At 41.7% G+C, this 25,853-nt stretch overlaps 1 protein-coding gene across 4 annotated transcripts in view; it reads left to right on the top strand.

The window, feature by feature from the left end:
- Positions 1–24,523, top strand: part of PRPF40A (pre-mRNA processing factor 40 homolog A) — a 43,428-nt gene extending 18,905 nt beyond the window's left edge. For 2 of the 4 annotated variants that reach the window (XM_014520348.2, XM_006024541.3), the window contains 13 exons: positions 2,087–2,195; positions 3,194–3,344; positions 4,437–4,570; positions 10,853–10,967; positions 11,376–11,467; positions 11,635–11,751; positions 12,840–12,977; positions 14,151–14,246; positions 15,657–15,743; positions 15,834–15,930; positions 16,029–16,090; positions 17,466–17,597; positions 23,225–24,523. In XM_014520348.2, coding sequence (XP_014375834.1) covers positions 2,087–2,195; positions 3,194–3,344; positions 4,437–4,570; positions 10,853–10,967; positions 11,376–11,467; positions 11,635–11,751; positions 12,840–12,977; positions 14,151–14,246; positions 15,657–15,743; positions 15,834–15,930; positions 16,029–16,090; positions 17,466–17,597; positions 23,225–23,317 — 1,423 coding nt within the window. In that variant the 3' untranslated portion in view covers positions 23,318–24,523. Of the gene's footprint in view, positions 1–2,086; positions 2,196–3,193; positions 3,345–4,436; positions 4,571–10,852; positions 10,968–11,375; positions 11,468–11,634; positions 11,752–12,839; positions 12,978–14,150; positions 14,247–15,656; positions 15,931–16,028; positions 16,091–17,465; positions 17,598–23,224 lie in introns of all 4 variants that reach the window. The other 2 variants (XM_025205205.1, XM_025205204.1) reach the window with 1 other exon arrangement.
- Positions 24,524–25,853: the final 1,330 nt, after the last annotated feature.

Raw genomic sequence — 25,853 nt, 5'->3', positions numbered from 1 at the left:
GGTCGAGCATTGGCGGCTCATGTTTTCTTGGAGTCAATAATGACTCCAAGATCCCTTTCCGCCTCTGTGCTTTCAAGAGGGGAATTCCCCAGCCTGTGTGTGTGCTGTGGATTTCTTCTCCCAAGGTGCAGCGCCCTGCATTTGTCTACGTTGAACCCCATCCTATTCTCATCTGCCCACTTCTGTAGTCTGTCTAAATCTAGTTGCAGCCTCTCTCTCCCTTCAAGTGTGTCCGCCTCACCCCACATCTTACTGTCATCAGCAAATTTGGACAGCATGCTTTCCATCCCCTCATCCAAGTCGCTGATGGAGATGTTAAACAGTGTGGGCCCGAGGACCGAGCCCTGGGGTACCCCACTGCTCACATCTCGCCAGGTTGAGTACAACCCGTCCACATCATGAAGCCGGGGCCCCAGACAGTTCACCTAGAATCCCTGTAGCCCCCTCTCTTAGTATAGTGCATATGATTAGCATGGTCCCGCCTTTATGAGGTGATGCTGCCCTGTGCCTCATCTGTATGCAAATATTGGTGGGTTTTTAGTTGTAGCCGTATTGATCTAAGGACATAGGCAGGCACGGTTCTGTGAGTAGATGTGATATATTTTATTAAACTGAGTAGTTGGAAAAAAGTTCTTAGCAAGCTTTTGGGCGCAATCACCCTTGCTTTGTTTTAGACTTCTGTTGAAGGAGCTTTCAAAGTTATCACATATGAGAGGAAGATGCAGTTAACACAGTCAGAATCCAAACTGCTTAGGTCTAATTAAACTTCCCCTGCAGCAACTGGGAGCTAATGCAAGTCCCATAGTACAAGTATAAAGTCCACATATGGAGGCCTAAGTTGAGGTCCCTGGATCAAGCCATAATGGCTAGCAGACCATTTTGGAGCAAATGCCACATCTACAAGCCACTAGTATAGTTTTTAGGGCTGTGCGAAATTTTGGCAGCCATTTCGTTTTGGAATGCCCGAAACACTAAATCTGAATCAAAACGAAAGGCTTCGAAATGAATTTGAAGGCTCTGAAATATTTTTGAAATGTTTTGGAGAAGTTGGAGTTTCGGAGCTGGGCTTACAGCGAATAAAAACCTAAGAAGAGGGAGGAGAAAGTCTGGGAAGGACTGCTCTGATATTGACATCTCTCTCTTTGATCACTTCCCCCAGCTCTTCCGGGGGGGCACGGGATCTGCATGCGGGGTTTCAGCAGGCTGCTGCTTCGGGCCTAGGGCTGGGGAATTGATCTGGGGGCTGGAGAAGCCCTGCTGCATGACCTGGCTCTGCAGGCAGCAGAGATCCACACCAGGGTCTCCTCCCTGCTGCTGCCCGTCACGTGCAGCCCCGGATCTCTACTCCCTGCAGAGCCAGGTCACACAGCAGGGACCAGCAGGCTTGCTCGCCATTCTGCGCTGCTTCCCTGCCCCGCGACCCGCCGTGACAGGGATCAGAGAGCTGTGTGGGCGTCTCCTCACCTGCATGGAGGGCAGCAGCCCTCCGTCCACCGGACGAGTCACCCATGGCCCCATCCTGCTCCCTGTTGGGGCCCCAAGCCCCCAGCCAGAAGTCCTGCCCAGCTAGATAGGGCTGTGTGAAGCTTCCCTTGCAGCCTGTTTAAAACAGATTCACAGGAGATTCAGCCGAAACAAAACAGGACAGTGATCCGAAATGCCAAAGCGAATCGCTGTCCTCCGAAACGGCTAAATCCGAAACCAAATCAAAACACAGCCCTAGTTTTTCTTACTGTCATTTACATCCCACCGCGTAGTGTGGTTTCATATCATTCTCATGGAGTATGGGTAGCACTCTTTCTGAATTTCCTATGATATATAACCTTATTTAAGCTATTGGAAGCTATATTTTTTTATATTCTTGTTCACTCTACAGGTAAGTAACAAAAACTAATAATTTTTTTTTGTAGTAATGTGCATCAGTTGACCAAAGAGATGCACCTTACAAATTTTGTATCTGTAATCTGTACACCAGAAAAGTAGTTGATTGTGATCCAGATCACTTATATTTGTAGTCAGTCAAAGTGATGGTTAAATTGATGTTTGACAGAATGATTATATGTGACTTCTTATTTCCTTTAAACAGAAAAGCTGAACAAATGTTTGGAGAGATGGAGGTTTGGAATGCAATATCAGAGCGTGATCGTCTCGAAATTTATGAAGATGTGTTGTTCTTCTTATCTAAGAAAGAGAAGGTAACTTCTTTTCTTCGTTACTTTTTATGCTCGCTCTGAAAGAAAACCAATTTAAACTTGCTCTAGAAAGTAAAGAATTTTTAAGTGATTTTAGGTTTGTTTTGAATTAGTAAGACTTAAAAAATCCCACTTACTACTGCCCTTTTTCCTTTTTCATTGAACTAGCCCTGGTGATTGTAGGATTATTAATGTCTTGTTTCACTAAGAAAATCCGACTCAGTCTTTTAATGTGGATATAACTTAATTTATAAATTAGTTTCTGTTCCAAAGTACTTCTAACCAATATTGATCTGAACCACATATTAAAACAAATCTTGGCCCAGGTCCTTAATTGGTATAAATTGTCATATTTCCCTTGACTTCAAGCAGAACTATGATTTAACCAAATGAAGATCTGGCTCTGTGTATAATAGGGATCATTTGTTAACCTCTGGACTATAGGAGCTGCTCAATTTTGTGTAGTAACATTGCACAATATTTTTCCAGCTAGTGTGAAACAGTGAATCCACTTAAAAATGTAAGGTATGTTGGGATATGTAGAAAGGTATGTTTCAAGACAAAAGTAATGGATGACTTCAAAGTTTTGGGGTTTTCTAATGTTTGTTAGATGATTTATTATTTGTAAACACTAGAACCAACTTTTTAGATCTGCTAGGCAAAACAGCTCCTCCAACATCTGAGTAGGCCATAGCATCAGCACAGCACAGGTGTTTTACTGTCTTAAAAATGAACAGTTACTCATTGGTAATACTTGATTAAAATAAGGGGTTTTATGGAATTGACCAGAAAGATGAGACAAGATCAATAAAAGATTACATGACTGTGGATTCAACCAGTCATTTTATTTAATAAAGTGAAATTAGCTTTTTTATACAAGTATGTCTAGAATGCTGTCATCTTCTTTGGATATAGTTTGGCTTTTGTTCTTCCACGATAAGGTATTAAGAAAAATTGATTAAAAATTTGATTTTTTTGCTCTTGACTGTTTCTCTTTTTAGGAACAAGCCAAGCAGTTGCGAAAAAGGAATTGGGAGGCTCTAAAAAATATATTGGATAACATGGCTAATGTAACTTATTGTACCACTTGGTCAGAGGCTCAGCAGTATCTGATGGACAACCCTACATTCGCAGAAGATGAGGAACTTCAGAGTAAGAAAATAATGTTCAGAAATCTCTTCAAGAAGAGGGCATGAAACTGGTTTAATGTTAATTATTCCAGATAGTTGAACATGGTTTGTCTTGCCCAGGTCAGCGGCAGCTAATTGGAACAGCTGTTAAGCAACCTTGTAAAACGATCTGCTCTGTTCAGCCCTTAGCTCCACAAGAGGAAGGGAGGTATATTCAAGCCCCAACAGCTCATTGGGCTACTGTAGTTAAAATGCACAATTTTCTTAACTAATGGTACAGAAGGAAGTGATGCTAGCACTCTGGCCATCTTTGATTCCACAGCCCAAATGATGCTGTACCCTTTTAGAGCTGGATCAGCCAGGGATGGCCTTTGACATCAGTCCAGAACAGGGCTTAAACTCTTGCTTCCAGAGCCATAGTGAGATGTCATAACCATTTTGCCACCACACCCCTTAGCTTTAGAAAAAAATATTGATAATCTTCTTTATAATCTTAATAGTGAGGCAAGCAATTGCCTTGTCATGGAGACTGAATCGCCCTTGTGCCAGCTAGGCTCTGGGATTTGGAGCAATGTTTTACAGTGAGTATCAAGTGCAGCAGCCACTTTCTGTCCCTCACCCCCATAAAGATCCTCAAATGTCTATCATCCCTATCAAGAAGGTGTGGTCTGTGCCTCAGTTCTCAAACTCTAGCGTAGACAGAATTTAAAGTTAGAAAGGAACTCATTCTCTCTGATAGAAGCACACCTTGGTTCCCTACAAAGACCGATTTGGTTCATGTTGTCCAAGAACAGAGCATGACTCCATGAATTTGACACGTGCCTCCTGTGCTTTTTCCCATAGCTAATAGATAAGTTTGGGCATGGGGGGAGGGGGTAACACAAGGGCCCTTCTTCCCACCTACAAACTTCTTTAGAGAAGTTTGCTTTTCCTTGACTAGGATTCAGTAGTGTGAGACCTATTTTACTGCACTGTTTTTCTTCTCCTTATTTACTGCTATTGAGTAATGTCCTTTACCATTATAAAATTAATTATGACTGAGGAGAGAGGAGCTGCAAATAGAAACAGTCAAGTAAGAAATATTTTGATTTCAAACTCCCTGTATGATTTCTAGATATGGATAAAGAAGACGCTCTCATCTGTTTTGAAGAACACATCAGGGCTCTGGAGAAAGAGGAGGAAGAAGAAAAACAAAAGAGTTTGCTGAGGGAAAGGCGCCGACAGCGTAAAAATAGAGAATCTTTTCAGGTGGATAAAAATCTTTTAACTTGGGAAGCTAACAGGTTCAGATATTTTGGACACTTTAAAGCTGTCTTAGAATGTGGTCACTACATATCCTAGATGATCAATAATATGCTAATAAGCAGAAGGTAAATCAGAATACTTTGGCTATGATTCTCGTAAATAGTTTGACCTTTTGTGGATACTAAGAGCTTGGTTACACTTCTACGGAAGAGGCACTGGACAGAAAGAATGCATAAGCAAGGTCAGTTTGTTTAATCTCAGGCTTCAGAACCAGGATTATATTTTTGTTTTAAAAACTGGTTTAAACTTTTGGCTATGATGTGGTTCTTTCGTAGAATCACAAAGTTAGGGTTGGAAGGGACCTAAGGAGGTCATCTAGTCCAACCCCCTGCTTAAAGGAGGACCAGCCCGAACTAGATGATCCCAGCCACAGCTTTTTTGGGTTTTGAAAGCCTTCAAGGATGGATCTTCTACCACTTCTCTGGGTAACCTGTTCCAGTGTTTTACTACCCTCCTAGTAGGAAAATTCTTCCTAATATCTAACCTAAATTTTCTTTGCTGCAACTTGAGACCGTAGCTCCTTCTTCTGTCATCTGCCACCACTGAGAACAGTTTAGCTCTATCCTCTTTCGAATCCCACTTCAGGTAATTGAAGGCTACTATTAAATCCCATCCCTCCTCCCTCCCCTCAGCCGCCTCCTCATTTTTGTTGCCCTCTGCTGGACTCTCCAATTTGTCCACATCCTTTCTGTAGTGGAGTGCCCAAAACTGAACACAGTACTCCAAATGTGGCTTCACCAGTGCTGAACAGAGGGGAAGAATCACTTCCCTTGACCTAGCGGCAGCACACCTACTAATGCAGACCAGTATGCTGTTAGCCTTCTTGGCAACAAGGGCACGCTGCTGGCACATTTTCAGCTTATTGTCCTCTGTAATGCCCTGGTCCTCTTCTGCAGAGCTGCATCCCAGCCAGTCAGCCCCCAGCATGGGTGTCTGGTGCCTCTTGAGTCAGCAACCGGTGGGGGGTCCCCCAGCGGCTGATCCTGCAGGCCGCAGCAACGTCAAACTTACTCGCCGTAAAAGCAGCCACGCTGCTTCCGGAGCTCCATGCCTGCTTTTGCTGGTGGCCCTGCTCCTCGACCAGCACTTGCAGAGGGGGCACTGGTGCTTCCGCCTGCCCCCCTGCCTGCCGGCTAAACAGGGATCATGGCCTGGCAGGGGGTGCACGTCCACCCCCTACGCATCGCCTCTGGCTCCCAGCCTGTATTGATGCATGGGATTGTTCTGTCCTAAGTGCAGGACTTTGTGCTTGTCCTTGTTGAACGTCACGAGATTTCTTTTGGCCCAATCCTTCAATTTGTCTAAGTCGCTCTGAATCCTAACACTACCCTCCAGCGTATCTAATACATCCCCCAGCTTGGTGTCATCTGCAGACTTGCTGAGGGTGCACTCTATACCGTCTTTCAAGTTGTCAGTGAAAACATTGAACAAAACTGGCCCCAGGACCAACCCCTAGGGCACCTCACTTGATACCGGCTGCCAACTAGACATCGAGCTATTGATTACTACTCTCTGAGCCCAATGCTCCAGCCAGTTTTCTATCCGCCTTACAGTCCATTCATCCAGCCCATACTTCCTTAGCTTGCCTGCGAGATTGCTGTGGGAGACGGTATAAAAAGCCTTCCTAAAATCAAGGTACACTGCATCTGCCAGGCTCCCCACGTCCACAGAGCCAGTCACCTCATCATAGAAGGCAATCAGGTTGGTCAGACATGACTTGCCCCTGGTGAATCCATGCTGACTGTTCCTAATCACCTTTTTCTCCTTGAAGTGCTTAGAAATGGGTTCCTTGAGGATCTGCTCTGTGATTTTTTTTTTTTTTCCAGGGACTGAGGTGAGGCTGACTGGTCTGTAGTTCCTTGGGTCCTCCTTGTTCCCTTTCTTAAATATGGGCACTGTTTGTCCTTTTCCAATCATCTGGGATCTCTTCTGATGGTCATGAGTTTTCAAGCATAATAGGCAATGGCTCTGCAATCACATCAGCTAATTTCTTCAGGACCCTCAGGTGCATCCCATCCGGCCCCATGGACTTGTATGCGCCCAGGTTTTCTAAGTAGTCCCTAACCTGTTCTTTCACCACTGAGGGCTGCTCACTTCCTTCCCAAACTGTCCTGCCTGTTGCAGTAGCCTGGGAGCTGACCTCGCCTGTGAAGAGGAGGCAAAAAATGGTATCGACTACTTCAGCCTTTTCTGCATCCTCTGTCACAAGGTTGCTTCCCCGCTTCCCCACTTACCTCAGGGCTTTGGTCTCCATCCCCTGGCAAACCTAGTTTAAAGTCCTTCTCATTATGTTAGCAAGCCTGTCTGCAAAGACTCTCTTCCCTCTCTTCACCCCATCAGGTGGATCCCATCTCTTCCTAGCAATCCTTGAAACAACATCCTGTGATGGAAGAAGCCAAGCCCTGTGGCGACACCACCTGCACAGCCAGGTGTTGATCTGCAGAATGCACCTGTCCTGCTTGGGCCCTTTCCCTTGACCAAAATGATTGATGAGAACACAACCTGAGCCCCAGACCCCCTCACCCTTGCACCCAGAGCCCTATAGTCACTGTTGATACACTCGGTCTCCCCTGGCAGTATCATTGGTGCCCACATGGATGAGCAGTATAAGGTAGTAGAGGGCCAGATGAGCCTCAGTAGTCTGTCCATGACATCTTGGATCCAGGGTCCAGGCAAGCAGCAGACCTCCCAAGACAACAGGTCAGGTCGGCACTTGGCTCCCTCTGTCCCCTACAGAAGGGAGTCTCCAACCACCACCACCTGTTGTTTCTTTTTGGTGATGGTCCCACTTTGGTGAGGCCCTGGCCTGTTTTCTTCCACCAATGGAACATGTTCCTACCTCTCTGATGCTAGGGCTGCATATCTGTTCTCCAGATGAACGACTGCAGGTGGAGGTGAAGATCTTGGCTTGCTGCCAGAAGTCATAAGCCTCCAGCTTCCACCCTCTTGTGTGTCCATGCCCTCTCTGTTCTCTAGTGTTGCATCTGGCATTTCTTCCTCCACAATCCCAGAGGTCTCCTCCACTATCAAATCCATGAATGCCTACTTGCTGCCAGAAGTCATAAGCCTCCAGCTTCCACCCTCTTGTGTGTCCATGCCCTCTCTGTTCTCTAGTGTTGCATCTGGCATTTCTTCCTCCACAATCCCAGAGGTCTCCTCCACTATCAAATCCATGAATGCCTAATGGCAGAGGATGCTTTGGAGCCTCGCCACCTCCTTTAGTTTGCTTGTCATTTCCCTGAGAGGCACCACTCATACCCCAGGCACTCCCTGACCTGGCCATCAGTGAAAGGAGCCTGCAAGTTGCAGTCCCCATAGCATGAAACTTGGACCTGGGTGGAAGTGTCTATGGTGAGTGGTCCTACCTGGACAAAAACCTCACAGGTGCAAGCAGATGCCCCCCAGCCATTTCCCTGGGTCTCTTAATCTGCTTTCTCTCTTACTGCTCTTCTTCCAAGGAGACCTTCCCTAGTGAGCCCACCTGGAACTGGCCTGTTTATTTTTTGTTGGCCACAAAGGGTTCCCATTTTCCCCCCGCTTCCTTGTGCCGAGCAGAAAGACTTATCTCTCAATTTAAAAAAAAAAAGGGCGGGGCGGGGGACCCATGAACTGGCCTCAGAACTGGCTAGTGAACTGCCTGCAAACTGATTACAGCTGCTGGTCACTGGCTCAGTTTCCCTGGGGAGTCTCCTTTTATGTCCTGCTGGGCCTGGACTAGCTCTTCTCCCTTGTTAGGGCTTCTGTTAGGCCCAGTCATCAATCACTCTCCAGTCAGCAATCACTCTCAGCTTCTCAGAGCACCCAAATGGACATGGCCCACCGAGCAAACACTCCAGCAAACCAGAGGCACAGGCAGCTGAATCACATACCTTCCCTGGGCAGGATCTGGTGCCTGCTTTCTCTTCTGTAATCATGTTACTTAGCCTAGACGCATTGCTTAACTCTTCCCCAACTTGATCCATCACTTTGGTTGTTTAATACACCTAAAAATGAATCAAGGACAATCAGTGGGCCTTTTGCATGAATTAAATTACTTTAATAAAATGTGTCCACAAGATTATGCTTTCCTATTGCAAGTTCCTCTTTGATAGATAACCGTATTTTGTCCTATAAAACACCACACCCAGCAAAGATGCCTGTTAGTAATGACGATTGCTGTTGAGACTATAATTTAATTTCTAGTTCAAAATGGGATAAGCTTAATTTGTTTCTGTAGTAAGCACAACATTCTGCTTATATGAGGTTTTAAGATTTACTGTGGGCTAAAAGACTTCTTAAGTATTTTATGGATATGTATTTGGATTTTTTTTTTAATTTTCTAAGTATTTGGACTTATAATTTAGCAAAACTGGGTTGTGAGGTTTTTTCAGTCTCTTTCCTTTACCCATAATGTAGCTTAAAGCCTCATTCATACTGTTGGCAGTGCTTAAAAGATTATTGGATTCATTGTACAGTTTGTTAGAACACGTCAGACAAAATGGAGCTAGTGTGTTAGTCCACAAATTGTTCAAAAGAGGTTGAGGCTTTTTTCTCTTGTCCTTTCAGTGAGCATGCCCTGTTTTAAAAAGAAAACCTGGTAGATGTATTTTTATGAAAAGGAAGTCATTTAAATCAGTACATTTTCATGCGCACAGATGTTTAAGAAAATCAAGGACCAACTCTTTTATCATTGGTAATGGATGATACTGCTAATAACCTAAGTACAGGCAGTCTTCAGACTTGCGATACAATTGGTTCCTGAAAACTGTGTCTTAAGTTGAAACGCTGTAACTCGGAACCAATTTTCTCATAAGAAACAATGTTATAAATGGGGGATTGTTCCTGAACCAAGGCCTGATACTCTATTTTCACCAAAAATACCCCAGAATTTTGTACTCGATCAATTATAGATGAGTAATATAGCTACATTAATGTATTTATATTGTAAATAGGAATCATATTGATTTGGAAGGACTTCTTTGAGGTGACTTTGCTGGACTTTTTGAGGGGCTCTTGGCTGGAGTCTTCTCAGGAGTCTTGGCTGCAGGTTTTTCTGGACTCTTGTCTGTTTTCTTAAAGAAAGGGTCCAAGGAAGCTTGGACAGATGTTCTCCAGGGAGATGAGTGACGCAGCGAACTTGTTCGCTGGTGTGGTGTTGCATCAGATCAAGTGTTGTAAGTCGAAACTGATGTCATAAAGTTGAAACAGGGTGTCAATTTATAAACATTGTAAGTGTGAAACTTTGCAACTCGAAACGTTGTAAGTTGAGGACTGCCTGTATAGAAAGTTGTCTTGTGTGGCCAAGTACTTAATAAGCTTTTCATTTGGATTTCCTTATTACCCTGAGGCATTTATATTTGAATGCATACTTTGACTTGACTTCTGTGGTTTGATTCAGAATGTAGGATTTTTCCTAGCTTCTGGAAGTTTGAGAGTACTAAAATGCCAGCCTCTTCATAAACTAATAACCTTTTTGTATTGTATTGTTTTCTTTTCTAAAAATGAATGGCCTTCAAAATATATGTTCCAAGGAAAATTATTTTAAGGAATAAATATTTTGTTTTAAAAAATAGCTCCAGTTGAAATAAAAATAATTTGTGCATTAGAAATAGTTTTTAATAGACATGATGATGATTAGGGATTTTCTTTGGTATCAAGGCGTTGTTTGCCAGTTGAAATCACTTAAATGTATTTGGGGGGCAGATAAATACTCCTTCGTTGGCAGTGCTAACTTTTTTTAAGGATTATTTGTTTACGTATGATCTCAGTCTTGCTAATAAAAATATTGTCCTGTTTTTTTACAAATGTGAGGAGCACTAAAGGTGTTGAAGGGAGGGTAAATTGTCTTACCCTGTTCTTTATTGTAACTGTCAGCTTATATCAAGCTTATTTCTGAATCCTTCCCCTCTTTGCTTCTGTTTTAGTTAGCACACAAATATTTATGAGACACATTATTCTTTTTTTAATTTTGAGAGAATTTTATTAATAGATTTTCATGTTTAATGTGGGGTAAGTCAGTTTCCCCAATAGCTACAAAGGGGATGATTTGTTTTTAATGTGTGGAAAGGAATTTAGAACATTATAACTGACTTGGGAAAACAGGCTAGATGCAGTGTCTGAAACTTGTAAATCATGTTTTAAAAAGACAAGTTTAAATTGGCAGCGTTCAAATCTTTATAAAATCAAGTATGCACAAAGCCTCTTCAAATATGTGAATATCACCATCCACTTTCACTCATTTTGCAGATATTTTTGGATGAATTGCATGAACATGGGCAGTTGCATTCAATGTCTTCTTGGATGGAGTTGTATCCAACCATAAGCTCTGATATCAGATTCACTAATATGCTTGGCCAACCTGGTAAGATTATTTCCTACGGAGTTGGAAGAGGAAGTTATGTAGGCATTATATAACTAGTCAATTGCCCACCAAGAATGATGCGGGGCAGAGGGGAGGGGGCTGGGATGGAGTGCTGCCACCTAACGCCCCATGCTGCCTCTGTTCTGCCTCTTGCTGGCCTCAGCTTCCCCCACCCCCCTGTCCAGTCCTTAGCGTGGTTTTGGAGTCATACCAGCGCTCCCCCACACTTGGAGCACTCTGATTGGCTGTTTCCGTCAGCCAGTCAGAGCGCGAATAAAGCATTACGGACAGACAGGCGTAGGTTTTTATAATATTAAAATAGAGCTGAGATAATTGTGTATTTTCTAAATTTTAAAAAGTGCATCTTTTCTGTTAGAGCTACCTTTTGACTTGCCTTGTTTTTGTTAGGATCAACTGCACTTGATCTTTTCAAATTTTATGTTGAAGATTTGAAAGCACGCTACCATGATGAAAAGAAGATAATAAAAGACATCTTAAAGGTGAGGAAAATGTCCCGTATGTTTTCACAACATTATTCAAATTAATTCAACTGATGATGGAACTCTTTGCTTGGAATTGTGTTAGCGTAACTAGAAACCCTGATGTGTGTTGGTGCTGATGTAGGGGTTCTGACATACGTGGTATCAAAGAGGTTGTTCTCTTGCAGGATAAAGGATTTATAGTTGAAGTGAATACAACTTTTGAAGACTTTGTTGCAGTCATCAGTTCAACTAAAAGAGCTACAACCTTAGATGCAGGCAATATCAAACTGGCTTTCAATAGTGTAAGTTGTGACATCCCGTGTTTTTGACATAATAAAATTGTTTTATAAGTGAAACTAGCCTGTTGCCCATCAAGAATGATTTTGGGGGGAGCGGGTGGGTATGGAGCCCCATGCCCCCTCTTCCACACTGTCTGGGCCTGTTCCCCCCACCTTCCCTCCTGCTGCTTGGGGTCCAGGCCCATTCCCCCCCCTCCCCATCATGTCATCCCACATCAGGCCCTGCAGGCGGCGACAACAGAAGTGGGGAGAGGCAGGCTGAGGCCGGCACCAGTTGTCTCAGCCCCCCACATTGCCTCTGCTGTCACCCCACTTCCGGCATCACCTGCAAGGAGTAAAGGGGTGGGGGCAAGGCCAGCCCTGGTTTCCTTGCCGCCACACGCGCCCGCCGCGCACGCGCCGCCCCCCCGCCAAATGCAAGGAGCAGGGCAGTCACCCACTGTTCCGTCTGCTCCATTGCCCCCCGCCTCCCCCCTCTGTCCCCTGTGTCCCTACCATCATAGCAGTGCTCCACCGCTGCCAAATCCTGTTTGAATGCTTGTTCGCAAACAGCCAATCAGTGTGTGAATAAAGCATTACGGACAGACAGACTTAGGCTTTTGCAATATTAGAATGTCTTTTTACTGTATCTTTTTGGGTGTCTTATGACTGGTAATTTTAATCATAAAATACATGTTCCTACTTGATGTCTTTCTTGACATTAACGGTTTCTAAACTACAAACTGTAAAGGCAGACTTTTGTTCAAAACTTAAATATCCATCCTTGAAATAAGTTGAGCCCTGTGTTAAGAATTCAGCAATGTCTTCACACTGTAAGTTGATGCTTCCTACTAGTAAATATTGCATGCTGTTACTATCATTCTGAATTGTTAGACATTAACTGCTTTTGAGATTTTTGAGAACAGAACAAATAATGGTTTTAAGCATAAATAATTGGATAGATGATTTAAATAGACACAAACACTTAATGCTAGAAAATGCTAGAGCTGAAGTATCTCTGTAGGCTTTACGTCAAAGGAGCACATAGCCGACTGATCATTCTTATTTCAATGTCATTGTCACTTGAATGATTTCATTTTAATTTGCCTTAGCTCCTGGAAAAGGCAGAAGCCCGTGAACGTGAAAGGGAAAAAGAGGAGGCTCGGAAGATGAAGCGGAAGGAGTCTGCATTCAAGAGTATGTTGAAACAAGCTGCACCCCCGATTGAGTTGGATGCTGTTTGGGAAGATGTATGTATTCTGCCATTTTAAAACGCTCAGAAAACCTTAACTGTTGGATTTTTTTAATGCTAACTTTTTATAGGTGGCAAATTTTGTAGTCTCTGATTTAGTGTTTTCCCTTTACATTTAACTTTACACATTAAAATATCTTTGTCATTCCCAAATTAATGTCAGTAGAATTGGCCTCAGTTTACATTTCAGTACTACTTCAAAATGATTATTTTAGAAAAGTTATAGTTTTCTACACATATAATATGGGACATAAACACTTAACCAAAAGTGCTTCATTCCTGTTACATTGGAACTACTTGCTTACAACTGCTGATTGTTCACCATCCTCTGTTTTGATATTTCTGACTGAAACATATTTCAGTTTAGATTTTTTCTAAGTAATAAAAACTCCCCTCCCAACACCCTTCTTTCATAAGAACACAAGCATCCACTGGCTAATTCAGTTTTGAGAACCATTGCAACAATATGGCACTCTGGTTTTCCTCAATTCAATTCATTGTCATGTTTTTTTTCCTCCATTTCCCATTGAACCACACTTCCAGTCATTGATCTATCATTGGTCTTTTTTTAGAAGAGGGATTATGCTTTTCTTCCCATGTGAATCCCTGTCTCAATCTTCTGTTAAGTGTTTCAAACCAAAAAAGTGTTTCACAAGTGGAAACTTGTGTTGTCTGTTAACACTGGACTAAAAGGAAAAGAGATGCTGTTTCACACACCCTGACACACAACGAAGAAAACGCAGGGGAAATGTATTTACTATGGGAAATTAAATGGTTTGGTTTTTTGGTGGTTAAATAGGGGACAGGGAACTACCTATTTAACTGTAGCAACGTTGAATTGTTAAAGTTGTGTTTTATATAAGGATAGATATTTTTAAAATTTTCCCATCTCAAATCATATTTCATATAAGTTGCATGCTTTGGCAAATATATAGAACAAGTGGGCTATACAGAAAGAAATTGAATGTCAAAACCATAGGTATAAAAATATGGATGATTCAAAGTGCTAAACAATTTGAACACAGTGAACCTGATGGGGTGACCATGGACCACTATAATATATATTTTATTTATGAAATCAGGTCTGTAATGCTTAAGAGCTCGACTGTCTTTTTTGATTCATTCATTTCTAATATTAATACTTCATCTTGTGTTCCTTCTTGTTGTGTAGATCAGGGACCGATTTGTGAAGGAACCAGCATTTGAAGACATTACTTTAGAATCTGAAAGAAAAAGAATATTTAAAGACTTTATGCACATATTAGAGGTAACTATCAATCTTTATCTCCACATCATTTTTTGGTAACAATTTCTTACTAACAATTGAATGACTTGGTAATTTGGCATGGAAAATATATTTCTAAAATTGTATTGAACTGCCTTACTTTATGACAGAAATATTAAAACCTGGACTTAAAAAATTGAAGAGTATTATAGTTAAACTACTATTTCATGTGTGTATTGTTTTTAATATGATTGCATTTCAGTTATCCTCTTTTCACTCAAAACGTCCATAAATAGCTATCTTGGGGGCAGAGTGTTTCCCTTGTTTTAAATTCTTTAAGAAATTTTAGTTATAAAAACCATAATTATACTCTAAATAATTATTCCATGGAGTTTGGTGTTTCTCTCTAACATTTTCCTATATACCATGCTCAGATCACAAGTAAAAGTAGTTGCATTTTTTCTGAATTGGAAATTCAGCTCTGCATTTGAGGGTTCTTCCACGTCTGTGTATTGTCATGCCACGAATGTACTGCAAGCCAAAATTTGGCCTTGGCAACACTGGTCTTCAAAGCGGCTGGATAAGCATACATGATCAGAATTGATCTTGTGAATGATTCTGATATGCAAGAAGAAATATTATCCAGCCCATTATGTTTCTTAGCGCTGGTGGCTGTAAATATCAGCAGGTGTACTAATAGCTTTGACAAACAGGAGTCAGAAGATCTATTTTTATGCAAACATAAGTTCTTCTGTTTTGTTTTTCTTTTAATTCCATTGTGTTGGTGTGTGTTAAAATTTGAAAAAAAATCAGAATTTTATGTCCTCAAACTTGGTATGAAAATAGGTCTTATTAGAGAATAAGCAGTATGTACTGGGTCAATTTTGATGAGGGGCTTGTAAATTAAGAATGTTTAAAAAGAAATTGAAGGCAAAGCCTACATAATGGAAAGCTTCAAACTGTTAGCCTCATGCCATAGTACACAGGTCCCAGACTGGTATGCACACCCCTGTTTGGGGTATGCAAGATATCTTTCAGAGGTATGTGGGAGAAATTGTGTAATGGTGTATTATATTGTTGTCGTTATAACAATAATTGGCATTTGAGGGGTTAAAATATAAAACGTGCTGCTTAGGGGTATGCTGGCAGCTGGTAAATCCGGAAGGGGGTTGCAGTAAGAAAAAGTTTGGGAACTTCTGCTCTAGTGGATGCAGTGTGACTTCTGACTTCATATTACACCTCAAACACTTCTCCATTGATAGCTCTTTATTTTTTTTTTAATGCAACTTGCATACTATACACATTTTAGATGTCATCTTGTTTTAAAAATGAAATTGCAAATGAATGTGCATATATGTCTGCAAACCTGCCTTTAAACTAGTGTTGAGAGACTAGTCATCTTTAATTGTGTTCCTTACACCTGTTATACCTGTGGATTCTTTTATGTTTTAGCATGAGTGTCAGCATCATCATTCAAAGAACAAGAAACATTCTAAAAAATCTAAAAAACATCACCGAAAGCGATCGCGCTCCCGTTCGGTAAGCCTTTTTTCTAGAAAACTATGCAAAAATGACTCTTACAGCACATACCCCACTAGGATCATGCTGAACTCGGTCTTCTGTTTAAAGGGCTCCGAGTCTGAAGATGATGATAACCATTCAAAAAAGAAGAGGCAGCGTTCAGAATCTAGGTCTGTTTCTGAGCGTTCTTCCAGTGTAGAATCTGGTAAGGGTTGTTCCCCTTCTGCTTTAAATTAAGCTTGTCACTTCGTTGCTTGGTCTTGGTTTGTAATTGATATTACTTTGCTTTTCCATGTATTGTAGAGAGAAGTTATAAGAAAACAAAAAAACACAAGAAGAAAAGCAAAAAGAGAAGACACAAGTCTGTAAGTATAGATGCTATTTTATTGCTGGTCACTGAACAGTTCAACTGCTCTTGCTGTGTGCTGAGCCTTTGTACTTGAAATCAGAGCAGCTTTTTTGTTGCTGTGTAAAACCAGACAGATAAGGAGTGCGGGTACTTTATAATAATGTCCAATTCCATGTGCTTCAAAGTAAATCATCTATGAGTGCTCAACTTACACATTCTAAAGACTTGTTCGTGAAAAGTTTTTAGGGGTCCATTTTCTTAAGATGTTGTAGCAGACACTTGCTGTTACTGTGGTACAGGTAAGAGTAGGTAAGGACAGGAGGTCTCTTTGCTTTTAATTCATGCCCATGTGCTTAACCATATGCCACAGCTGTTTTGGGAGCTCTGATACCATGTTGAGTGGAGCAGTAAAAGAACCTGAATAACATCCAGGGAAGGACAGCCTGGCTGTTGTCTTTGCTTTTGTGAACATTGCAAGACTAATGAATATGTTGTTCATGGGGAAAAAGAAAGTAGTTTGGGTTTACTAGTAAATTATGTAGGAAGCAGCAGGGCAGAGTAAACCTTGGAGACTAACTTGTTCAGAAAGGCACAGGCTTTTGCAAGGGGACAGCCCACTTTGTGAGATGCTATGGCTTATGATGCTGCTACAAAACGCAAGGTATTTCTGTGTTTTGGTAAATCGCGTTTAGCTGCACTCTTGAGACTGGGCATGCATGGATACTGAACTCAAATTTACACACAATTTAAGAGAGATTTCTGACCTACAGCCCTGTTGTTTGAGAAACCGTCAAACCACTTAGGCTTCACTTTGTGATCCCAGTTATGTTTATTTCAGTTTAAATAAGATGGCTGTCCAAGATCTTAGTCCTCTAATATGTAATTTGATATCCCACCAAAACCCCAGCAGCATAGAACATTTTAGACATGACCTCCGCCATCCAGTTATAAAATTATTTCTTTTTTTCTGCCATTAGTTATAATAGGAAACACCTTCAGCCTTCTCTAAATGCTGTATGGGATGGATGACTTGGTTAATATAGGTAATAAGGAAGAAACAACTATTACAACCCAGTTCTGTGTACATTGATTAGAAAACAAAAGTAGGACAAGTTCTTCTGTACTCCTTTTATTTTTTGCTGTATTAAAGGTGTAGTAAACATGTTTTCCTTTTAAAACATTTTTGTATGTATTTATACATTACTTTTCTTGTGCCATGTTTATGCTGTGTGGCTAGTTTAGTTTAAAAGTGAACCAATTCAAAAGAGCCTGATTCCTTATGTAGCCTATAATGGTATTGCAGGTCTATAATAATGTTCTGTATATCTTATATAGTAAATACAATGCATATGTTGAAACTAACTTTTTATGTTTGCTTACTTATTACACAGGATTCACCAGAATCAGATGCTGAACGAGAAAAAGACAGGAAAGGGGAGAGAGAGAATGAAAAGGATAGAAGTAGACAAAGATCTGAATCAAAGCATAAATCTCCTCCCAAAAAACGGCCTGGAAAAGATTCTGTAAGTTTGTTTTTTTTCTTGTTTCCTTTTTATTTAATGAACAGGGGGTTGGCATCCTTTTTACCAACAACAGGCCAAATTAACACAACTCATTCCTGAGAGAAATCAAAGTGACAATTATTAGATATCCTACCATAAGATGGCAGTCGCTCATTTTTATGCCAGCCTAACCTTAATTATTACCACATTACACAATCCCAGCTGTCCTATAAAAATATAAAAATGCATTCATATTAAACACTAATCTACGCAGACAGAAACTCTAAAATGCACTTGGAGTTGCAGCTAGCAAGGGACATGAAGGGTAACAAAGGTTCTACAAGTATATCAGTAACAAGACAAGGATCAGGGAAAGTGTAGGTCCATTACTGAATGGGGGAGGCAACTTAATGACAGGGGATGCAGAAAAGGCTGAAGTGCTGAGCCTTTTTCACCTCAGTTTTTACAGGCAATGTCAGCTCCCAGACTACTGCACCTGGTAGCACAGTTTGGGAAGAAGGTGAGCAGCCAACTGTGGCAAAAGAACAGGTTAGGGACTATTTAGAAAAGTTGGACATCTAAGTCTGTAGGGCTTGACAGGATGCACCCCAGGGTGCTGAGGGAGTTGGCTGATGTGATTGCAGAGCCACTGGCCATCATCTTTGAAAAATTCTGGTGATCAGGAGAGACCCTAGATTAAGAAAGGGGAAAGGGAATATTTAAGAAAGGGGAAAAAGGGATCTAGGGAACTACCAACCAGTCAGCCTCACGCCAGTTCCTGGAAAAATCATGGAGCAGGTCCTCAAGGAATCGATTTCTAAGCACTTGAAGGAGAAAAGTGTGATTAAGAACAATCAGCATGGATTCACCAAGGGCAAGTCATACCTGACCAACCTGATTGCCTTCTATGATGAGATAGATGACTGGCTCTGTGCATGCGGGGAGACCAGTGGCCGCAATGTACCTTGACTTTAGCAAGGCTTTTGATATGGTCTCTGACAACGTTCTCACAGGCAAGATAAGGAAGTAATGGCTAAACTATAAGGTGGATAGAAAACTGGCTGGATCATCGAGCTCAGAGAATTAGTAGCCAATGACTCAATGTCTAGTTGGCAGGCAGTATCAAGTGGAGTGCCCCAATGCTCTTTCCTGGGGCTGGCTTTGTTCAGTATCTTGCATTAGTAATCCGGAAGATGGTAAAGAGTGTACCCTCAGCAAGTTTGCAGATGACACCAAGCTGGGGGAGTAGTAGCTATGCTGGAGGATAGCGTTAGGATTCTTAGGATGAAACAATCCCATGCACTGGTACAGGCTGGGGACTGGCTAGGTAGCAGCTCTGCAGAAAAGGACCTAGGAGTTGTAGTGGACAATAAGATGAATGAGCCAGCAGTGTGTCCTTGTTGCAAAGAAGGCTAACAGCATGCTGGGCTGCATTGGTATCAGTATTGCCAGCAAATCGAGGGAAGTGATTATTCTCCTCTATGCAGCACTGGTGAGGCTACATTTGGAGTACTGTGTCCAAAGCAAGTAGAGAAATTGGAGAGTGTGCAGTGGAGGGCAGTGAAAATGATTAGCGGGCTGGGGCACATGATTTCTGAGGAGAAGCTAAGGGAACTGGGCTTATTTAGTCTTGAGAAGAGAAGATTGATGGGGGATTTAATAGCAGCCTTCAGCTACCTGAAGGGGGATTCCAAAGAAGATGGAGCTGGACTCTTCTCAGTGGTGGCTGATGACAGAACAAGGAGCAAAGGTCTCAAGTTGCAGCAAGGGAAAAGTTTAGGTTAGATATGAAAAACTAGGAGAGTAGTAAAACACTGGAACAGGTTATTCAGAGAGGCTGTGGAATCTCCATTTTTGGAGATTTTTAAGATAAAGCCCTGCCTGGGATGATCTAGGTGGGACTGGCCCTGCTTTGAGCAGGCAGTTGGGCTAGATTACCCCTCCTGAGGTCTCTCCCAAGGCCCCTCCCATTCCTAATTTTCTATGATTCTATAGTTTCATGGTAGGTAGGGTCGGAAGGGACCTGAGCAGATCAAGTCCGACCCTTGCCATGGGCAGGAAAGAATGAAGCATGACAGAGCTAAACACTATATATTAGCTATAAACAGAGACTACACACTAGCAGCAGTCCTGATTCATGAAACAATCTATGCTGTATTCCACAACACCCCCAAAATATGGTGAGTCTCTGACACCCTCAGAGTTATTTTAATACCCAGTCACCATTTTCCTTTCTGTAATTCATGGGCATTGTACCTTGTCCTGTCCCCTGCAGCCACAGAAAATTAATACGTCTTTACCTTCCTTTCCTCCTCTTTTCCCTACTCCTCCCCCCTCTTTTCCCTATTTTTCATATTTAAATGACTGTATTCCTTTCTATTTAGTACCTCTGCCTTCTTTCTGCAAGTCCATTCATAGCACCTGATGCAGTAGGCTGTAGCCTATCACCTATGAAAGCTCATGTCTCTGAATAAATTAGTCCCCCACTGCTCTGCCTTCTGCCTGATTGCCTCTGTATCTTCTGTATAACCATCCTTCAGGTATTCGAAGACTGTATCAAATCCCACCACTTTAGAGTCCTCTTCTTCAGAGTAAATAATCCTAGTTCTTTCAACCTTTCCTCACAATCCATATTTTTGAGGCTTCTAATCATTTTTGTTGCTGTCCGCTGGACTTCTTAATTTGTCCACATCTTAAAACGTATGCTCAAAACTAGACACCGTATTCCAGGTAAGACATCACCAGCATCAAATAAGAGTGGGATAAAAGTGACCACAAACTATTTTCTGAAGTTATGAAAGCTGAAGAGTATTTTCATATTAACTTATATATAACATACATTCCTTCTGGATATCAACTGATCAGTGGCCAGCTGATACCCTACAAAGTTCACTCTTGCACAATGGTACGTTAACTAGGCAACTTAAGATGACCCAACTAGACTTTATTAGCATAGCACTAATAATTTGCACATTAAGTGGCAGATCCATACATCTTCTAAAGTTAAAAGTTAGGTTCTGAGCAAATCATAACAGATTTTACAAGGCAGTAAAACTTGGGAAGGTCCTTTGTTTTAGGACATTTGAAAACTAGCTTCTTAGTGATCTTTGGTAAGTGTCAGTTGGACAAAGCGAGAGAGAGAGAGACATTGTGTCTTAAGGGGGAGAATTCTTTTTCCTGACTCCCCATGAGGATACCAAAGCTGGATGTGTATCGAACAGATGGGCCACGTGTTTCAGTACAATTTTAAGATCACCCTCAGAACAGGATTGATGTCTCTACATGCAACTTCTTAAAACTGATGTTTAATAATGTATTTGCCACAAAACTGAAAATGAGGTCCATTTATATTAATAGAAAAATTTGCATGTTTAATAGAACAATTAACATTGTATCGCCTGTAACCTAGTTGCGTTCCCCTCCTCACCCCCATCCTTCTATTGTTAGTCCCTCACTCGGGCACTATGTATTTCCCTACTGGCTTTGTCAGCTTTTTTTGGATTTACAATCCTAAACATCTACTAATAATTGTCTACACGAGTAGGATAAACAGTGTATTATCTGCTGTCCCCACTAACTCAGATCTACCTTATTGATGGTGTGGAAAATGGCTTGAACATCAGAGCTTGTAGCCTGTTTCTTTGTAGGGCATCTATAAAAGGACTCTTAAGTACTTCTGGCACAGGGATCAGTGACCCCCAACACATGCATCAGAGAACGGCATGAGAGACCATTATGCTCAGCATGCCACAGCTAGCCCAGGCTTTGGGCAGCTGGCATCAGCCCCAGACCCTGGGCTGCTCGCAGCAGGTGGCAGGGAGGCTGTAAGTCCTGCTGCAAGCAGCCCAAGGCTATATGGCAGGTAGCAGCTGCCCAGAGCCCAGGCTGGATGTGGTAGGCAGTCAAGAGGCTGCAAACAGCTGCGCTGGGGTCTGGAGCCCTGACTGGACTCTGTGGCAGTGGTGGTTGCACACACACCTTGAGGTGTACAGCCGGAAAGAAGCGAGAGGCAGCACAGCCCTTGCCCACTGTGCCCCTAGATGGGCTTTTACAGCTACCATAGAGCTGGTGCCGGGGCTCCAGATTCCAGTGCAGCTGTGGCAGGCAGCCAGGAGGTTGCAAACAGCTGCACCAGGCTCCAGTTGGGCTACGTGGTGGCGGCAGCTGCACAAGTCTCAGGGCAGACAGCAGAAGAGGGACAGGGGTTGTGCTGCCCCAGGCCCCTTCCCAGCCGGAGCCCAGTGCAGCTGTTTGCAGGCTTCTGGCTAGCTGGCCCAGGTTCTGTGCAGCTGTAGTAGGTGGCAGGCAGGCAGCTGTTCCGTGGTGGTGGTGGGTGCTCAAGTGTTTCAAGGTGCATGGCAGAGGCCAGGTGTGGAAAATGGCTTGAACATCAGAGCTTGTAGAGCAGCCTGTTCCTTTGTAGTGCACCTATAGGAGGACTCTTGAGTACTTCTAGCACAGGTATCAGTGACCCCCAATGATTCAGACATAGCTTTAAAAGTTTTTTTTTATATACCTCGAGGTAGCAGCGCGGCTTGTGAACGCTGGGGTGCATGGAGTGAAGGGGGGCCCTCCACGTACTCGGTGGTGAACCTGGAAGTGGTGGACCAGAAGTACGTCCGGTCCACCTCCAGGTCTGCCGGGGAGCATGTTGAGGGAGCCCCCTGGCTCAGGGATTGGCCATGGGGGGGACCCTGAGTGCCCACCCAGACCCAGGAGGCACCATTTGCTGAGCTGCGAGGTATGGGGGTGGCCCCCAGCGGGCTCCCAGGCAGACCTAGAAGTGCTTCTGGTCCACTTCCAGGTCTGCTACGGAGCACGGGGGGCTCCCAGCGTGCTCCTGTGAGATGCTCCGTGTGCCCCCGCATCTCAGCATTCATGAGCTGCCTGGACCTTGAGGCATGTAGAAAAAACATTTAAAGCTGTGTCTATCTCCAAATCTCTCCAGAGGGTTCCAATTCAATTCGGAGAGATTAAAGGGTCCTCTGATTTAATTCAGCGATTCAGCCATCAAATCAGCCTAAATCTATGCCGAAACAAATGAGGGACTGAAGCTTCGCACAGCCCTAGTGCATATCTCATGCACACTGTGCTCTGCATGGATGTAATATAGTCACTGTTAGCATGGTACCTGGTTTATGGCATGCCAATAAACGTGCCTGAAGAGCTTTTTGCACTGTGATGCCAGCTCACCACAAAGTGGTTACTTTACATCCTTCTGGGTTGTAGCATGCATATTGTGCTTCACTCCAGTGCTCCCTAGCGTGGTTCTTTGGTGTACACATGCTTTAGGACACTCAAAACACCAGTTGTCAGAGTAGACAACATTGCACAGTGACATTTTCTTTACTGGTCTAGGGATGGAAAGTTTGTGATAGATAAACAAGGATGTATGTCTACTGAGAAAAATTACACGTAATTGTGGCTATCTTGCAGAGTGAGACTTGTATAATTCCTAGATCCTCGAGTGTGTGTTTGTTTTCTTTATGTGTAGACTCCTTTAAATGTGTTATACTCCCTTTAATTTTCTCGCCCTGTTTTGTAATGAAGATCCAAAACCAGTAATGAAATATGCAGTACCTCCTGTGGGCGAGTTGTATATTTTATAAATGAGGTGTTCTTGCCATAATCAGTGCACTTCCTTGCAGGGTAACTGGGATACTTCCGGCAGTGAACTGAGTGAAGGGGAATTGGAAAAACAGAGAAGGACCCTTTTGGAACAACTGGATGAAGATCAATAAGAGAATTATTTATACCAAATATGTTTACAGTATGACTTAATAAAATAAACCAATGTCTAATTCAGGATATGGGTTCTAATATGCTGGATATGAGTTCCATTGTTGAAATAACAGTGGGTTTAAATTTTACTGCATCAAGAAATACATTCAAGTACCACTCTGGCAGGCCTGGCATCAAATCTAAAAAAGAAAAGGAAATTCAGAGTTAAAGCTGAAATTCTGTTCTTAATTGGCTGGATAACACGTATCCTTTTTACATCATGGAACTATTTGCAGGGTTTAATGTGATTAATGGAAGACATTTCACTTTTGACTCTGGGTTCTACTTACAATGGCCAGGGGAAGTACTGGCACCTTTCTAGCAAAACCACATCCTAAACACAGTTCTTCCTAGAAAGGTACTAAACCTAGTTCTTCTGGCCAGTGTGGGTGAGCTAAATTCTCCTCTTTAATAAAAGAGATCCATAATATAGTTTCTTGTGGTTCAACTTGCTTTGTGGGTTTGTTTTTATTTTTTGAAGGGCGGGGGGCTGGAAAGGGGAGGAGAATAATGAATCCATTTCTTAACTTACAGTACAAAGAAGAATCCACAATTGAAGCTGTTGTTTGGGTATTACATGACTGGCCAAACTGATAGTTTTGATGATTTGTATTAAACAGAAAATCTGACTTCCTGGCTGAGACATTCTATATCAAGTTCATCTTGGAGTGAATTTTTATGGTAATGTTTTAAACCCCTGCAAAAAGGTGCTTATGATGGAAATGTGATAGGTAGGCCCTTCATTACAGTGGCACTAGAGGACACTGCTGTAATATAGCCATCATTTGTATTGAAGTAATACCTGATAAATGGCTAAGGGCATTATTACAGCATTTATTGTCATGTTAAGGAAATTTAACAGAAATCAAATTGTAAATTTATTTCAATATGTTGCCTTAAGAATCTGCTGAAGAATGTACCACCAAATTTTTAGTAGTAGTTGCAATACTCATGTCTAGAAAATCAGTGTCGATCTTTTTCTTTTAAAAAAAAAAAAAAAAAAATGTCCTGACTTTACCAATTTTTTTTTTATAACCTCTGCTTGGAGGAAAATTCCATCGTCCCTCTTCAGTGACGGATATTAACTACCGTGGTACACATTCTGAAACCTTTCTGATTTGAATATTTTTGTACATTTTTATCGATTATTAAACCTTGTCTTCAAGCGTGTACTAGTATTTATTTCTAGTATTAAATACTCTGTACAGCTCTGATTTAAAAAAAAAAATCAGTATCATCTGATTGATGAGCAACACATGTTGCCTCAATATTTTGAAGACGATATATACAGTTCAGCTTCTTCAATGTACGTGAATCCCTTTCCCTAATGCATCTGACTGATAGTACCAGTATATATTACCAGCATTATATATAGTTGGGTTACTAGTATACCCACCGGCCCCAGTTGTTTGAGCTGTATCCTTAGAACTTCTGCATTCACACAGCATATTTTATCAATAGGTTGGTTAAGTGAATTCCTAAGGTTACTTAGAAACTTTTCATTTGAAAGAAAGTCTCCGTGTTACAAATGTGTTCTGCTCTGTTATTAAGGAAGAAACTACTACATTATTTTTAAAAATGATCTACTACACACACTAGTCAGTAGATGGAGCACTCTTCATGTTTTTGCCATCCAGCATAAGCTTAAGTCACTGGTCACTACGTAACACGTTACTAATTGCTCATTACTGAAGAAATACTTCACCTGAGTTGTGGCCAGGCCAAGAATCCTAAGATTCTTGCCTTTTATATACAGTGAAATGTCATGTTAATAGCCAGGAAGTTGCAAATGAGCTAAAATACTGGCAATGGGACTGTCCTGTATTTCTTCACCCTACCCAGCAACTGTCCCAAGCATGGAAAGTTGTGGGATAGTTGGTCAGTACCAGAAATTGCTGTTCCCAGGACTATGGCTATATTAAATCAGTCTAGATTTAATATATATATATATATATATATATATATATATATATCTATCTATATATATATTTTGCTAACCTTGTAAAATTCACTTTCTTGTGCTTTATATTTTAAAAAGCAACAGATATTGTAACAAGTAGCTATTCTCTAGTTAAAAACAAAGGAACAGAATTTGGGGTTATAGTACTTAAGTAGTTAATCATGTATAATATTTGGTTTTACATTGATGTAGATCTGGGCAAGTGTTAAATACTAAATTTAGTTCAGAAATTTTGAAAGGCCAATGGTTTTGAAAACACAGTTAGAATTTATGTAAAATATTTTGTTATTGCCTTGCATAATTTACATGAAGAAACATGTTTCTAAGTAAATATTACTTTTAAAAGGTTTGTCTTTATTTTTCCATTAAAAATAAAAATCTGTAAATGTAAATTATTCTAATGTAATGTTTTTTATTTCTCAATCAGATCTTGCAGTCTTAACATTTTAAATCACTTTTTGGCAAGACATGACCTATTTTCTCTTAAGAGAAATTATTTTTCCTCTCTTCCTTGCCCCACTTGTCCAGGCATTGGG

Source organism: Alligator sinensis, unplaced genomic scaffold (genome assembly GCF_000455745.1).
Source record: "Alligator sinensis unplaced genomic scaffold, ASM45574v1 scaffold61_2, whole genome shotgun sequence".
Taxonomy (NCBI): Eukaryota; Metazoa; Chordata; order Crocodylia; family Alligatoridae; genus Alligator; species Alligator sinensis.
Note: the sequence above shows the minus strand (reverse complement) of the source record. Positions and strands in the feature narration are given on the sequence as shown.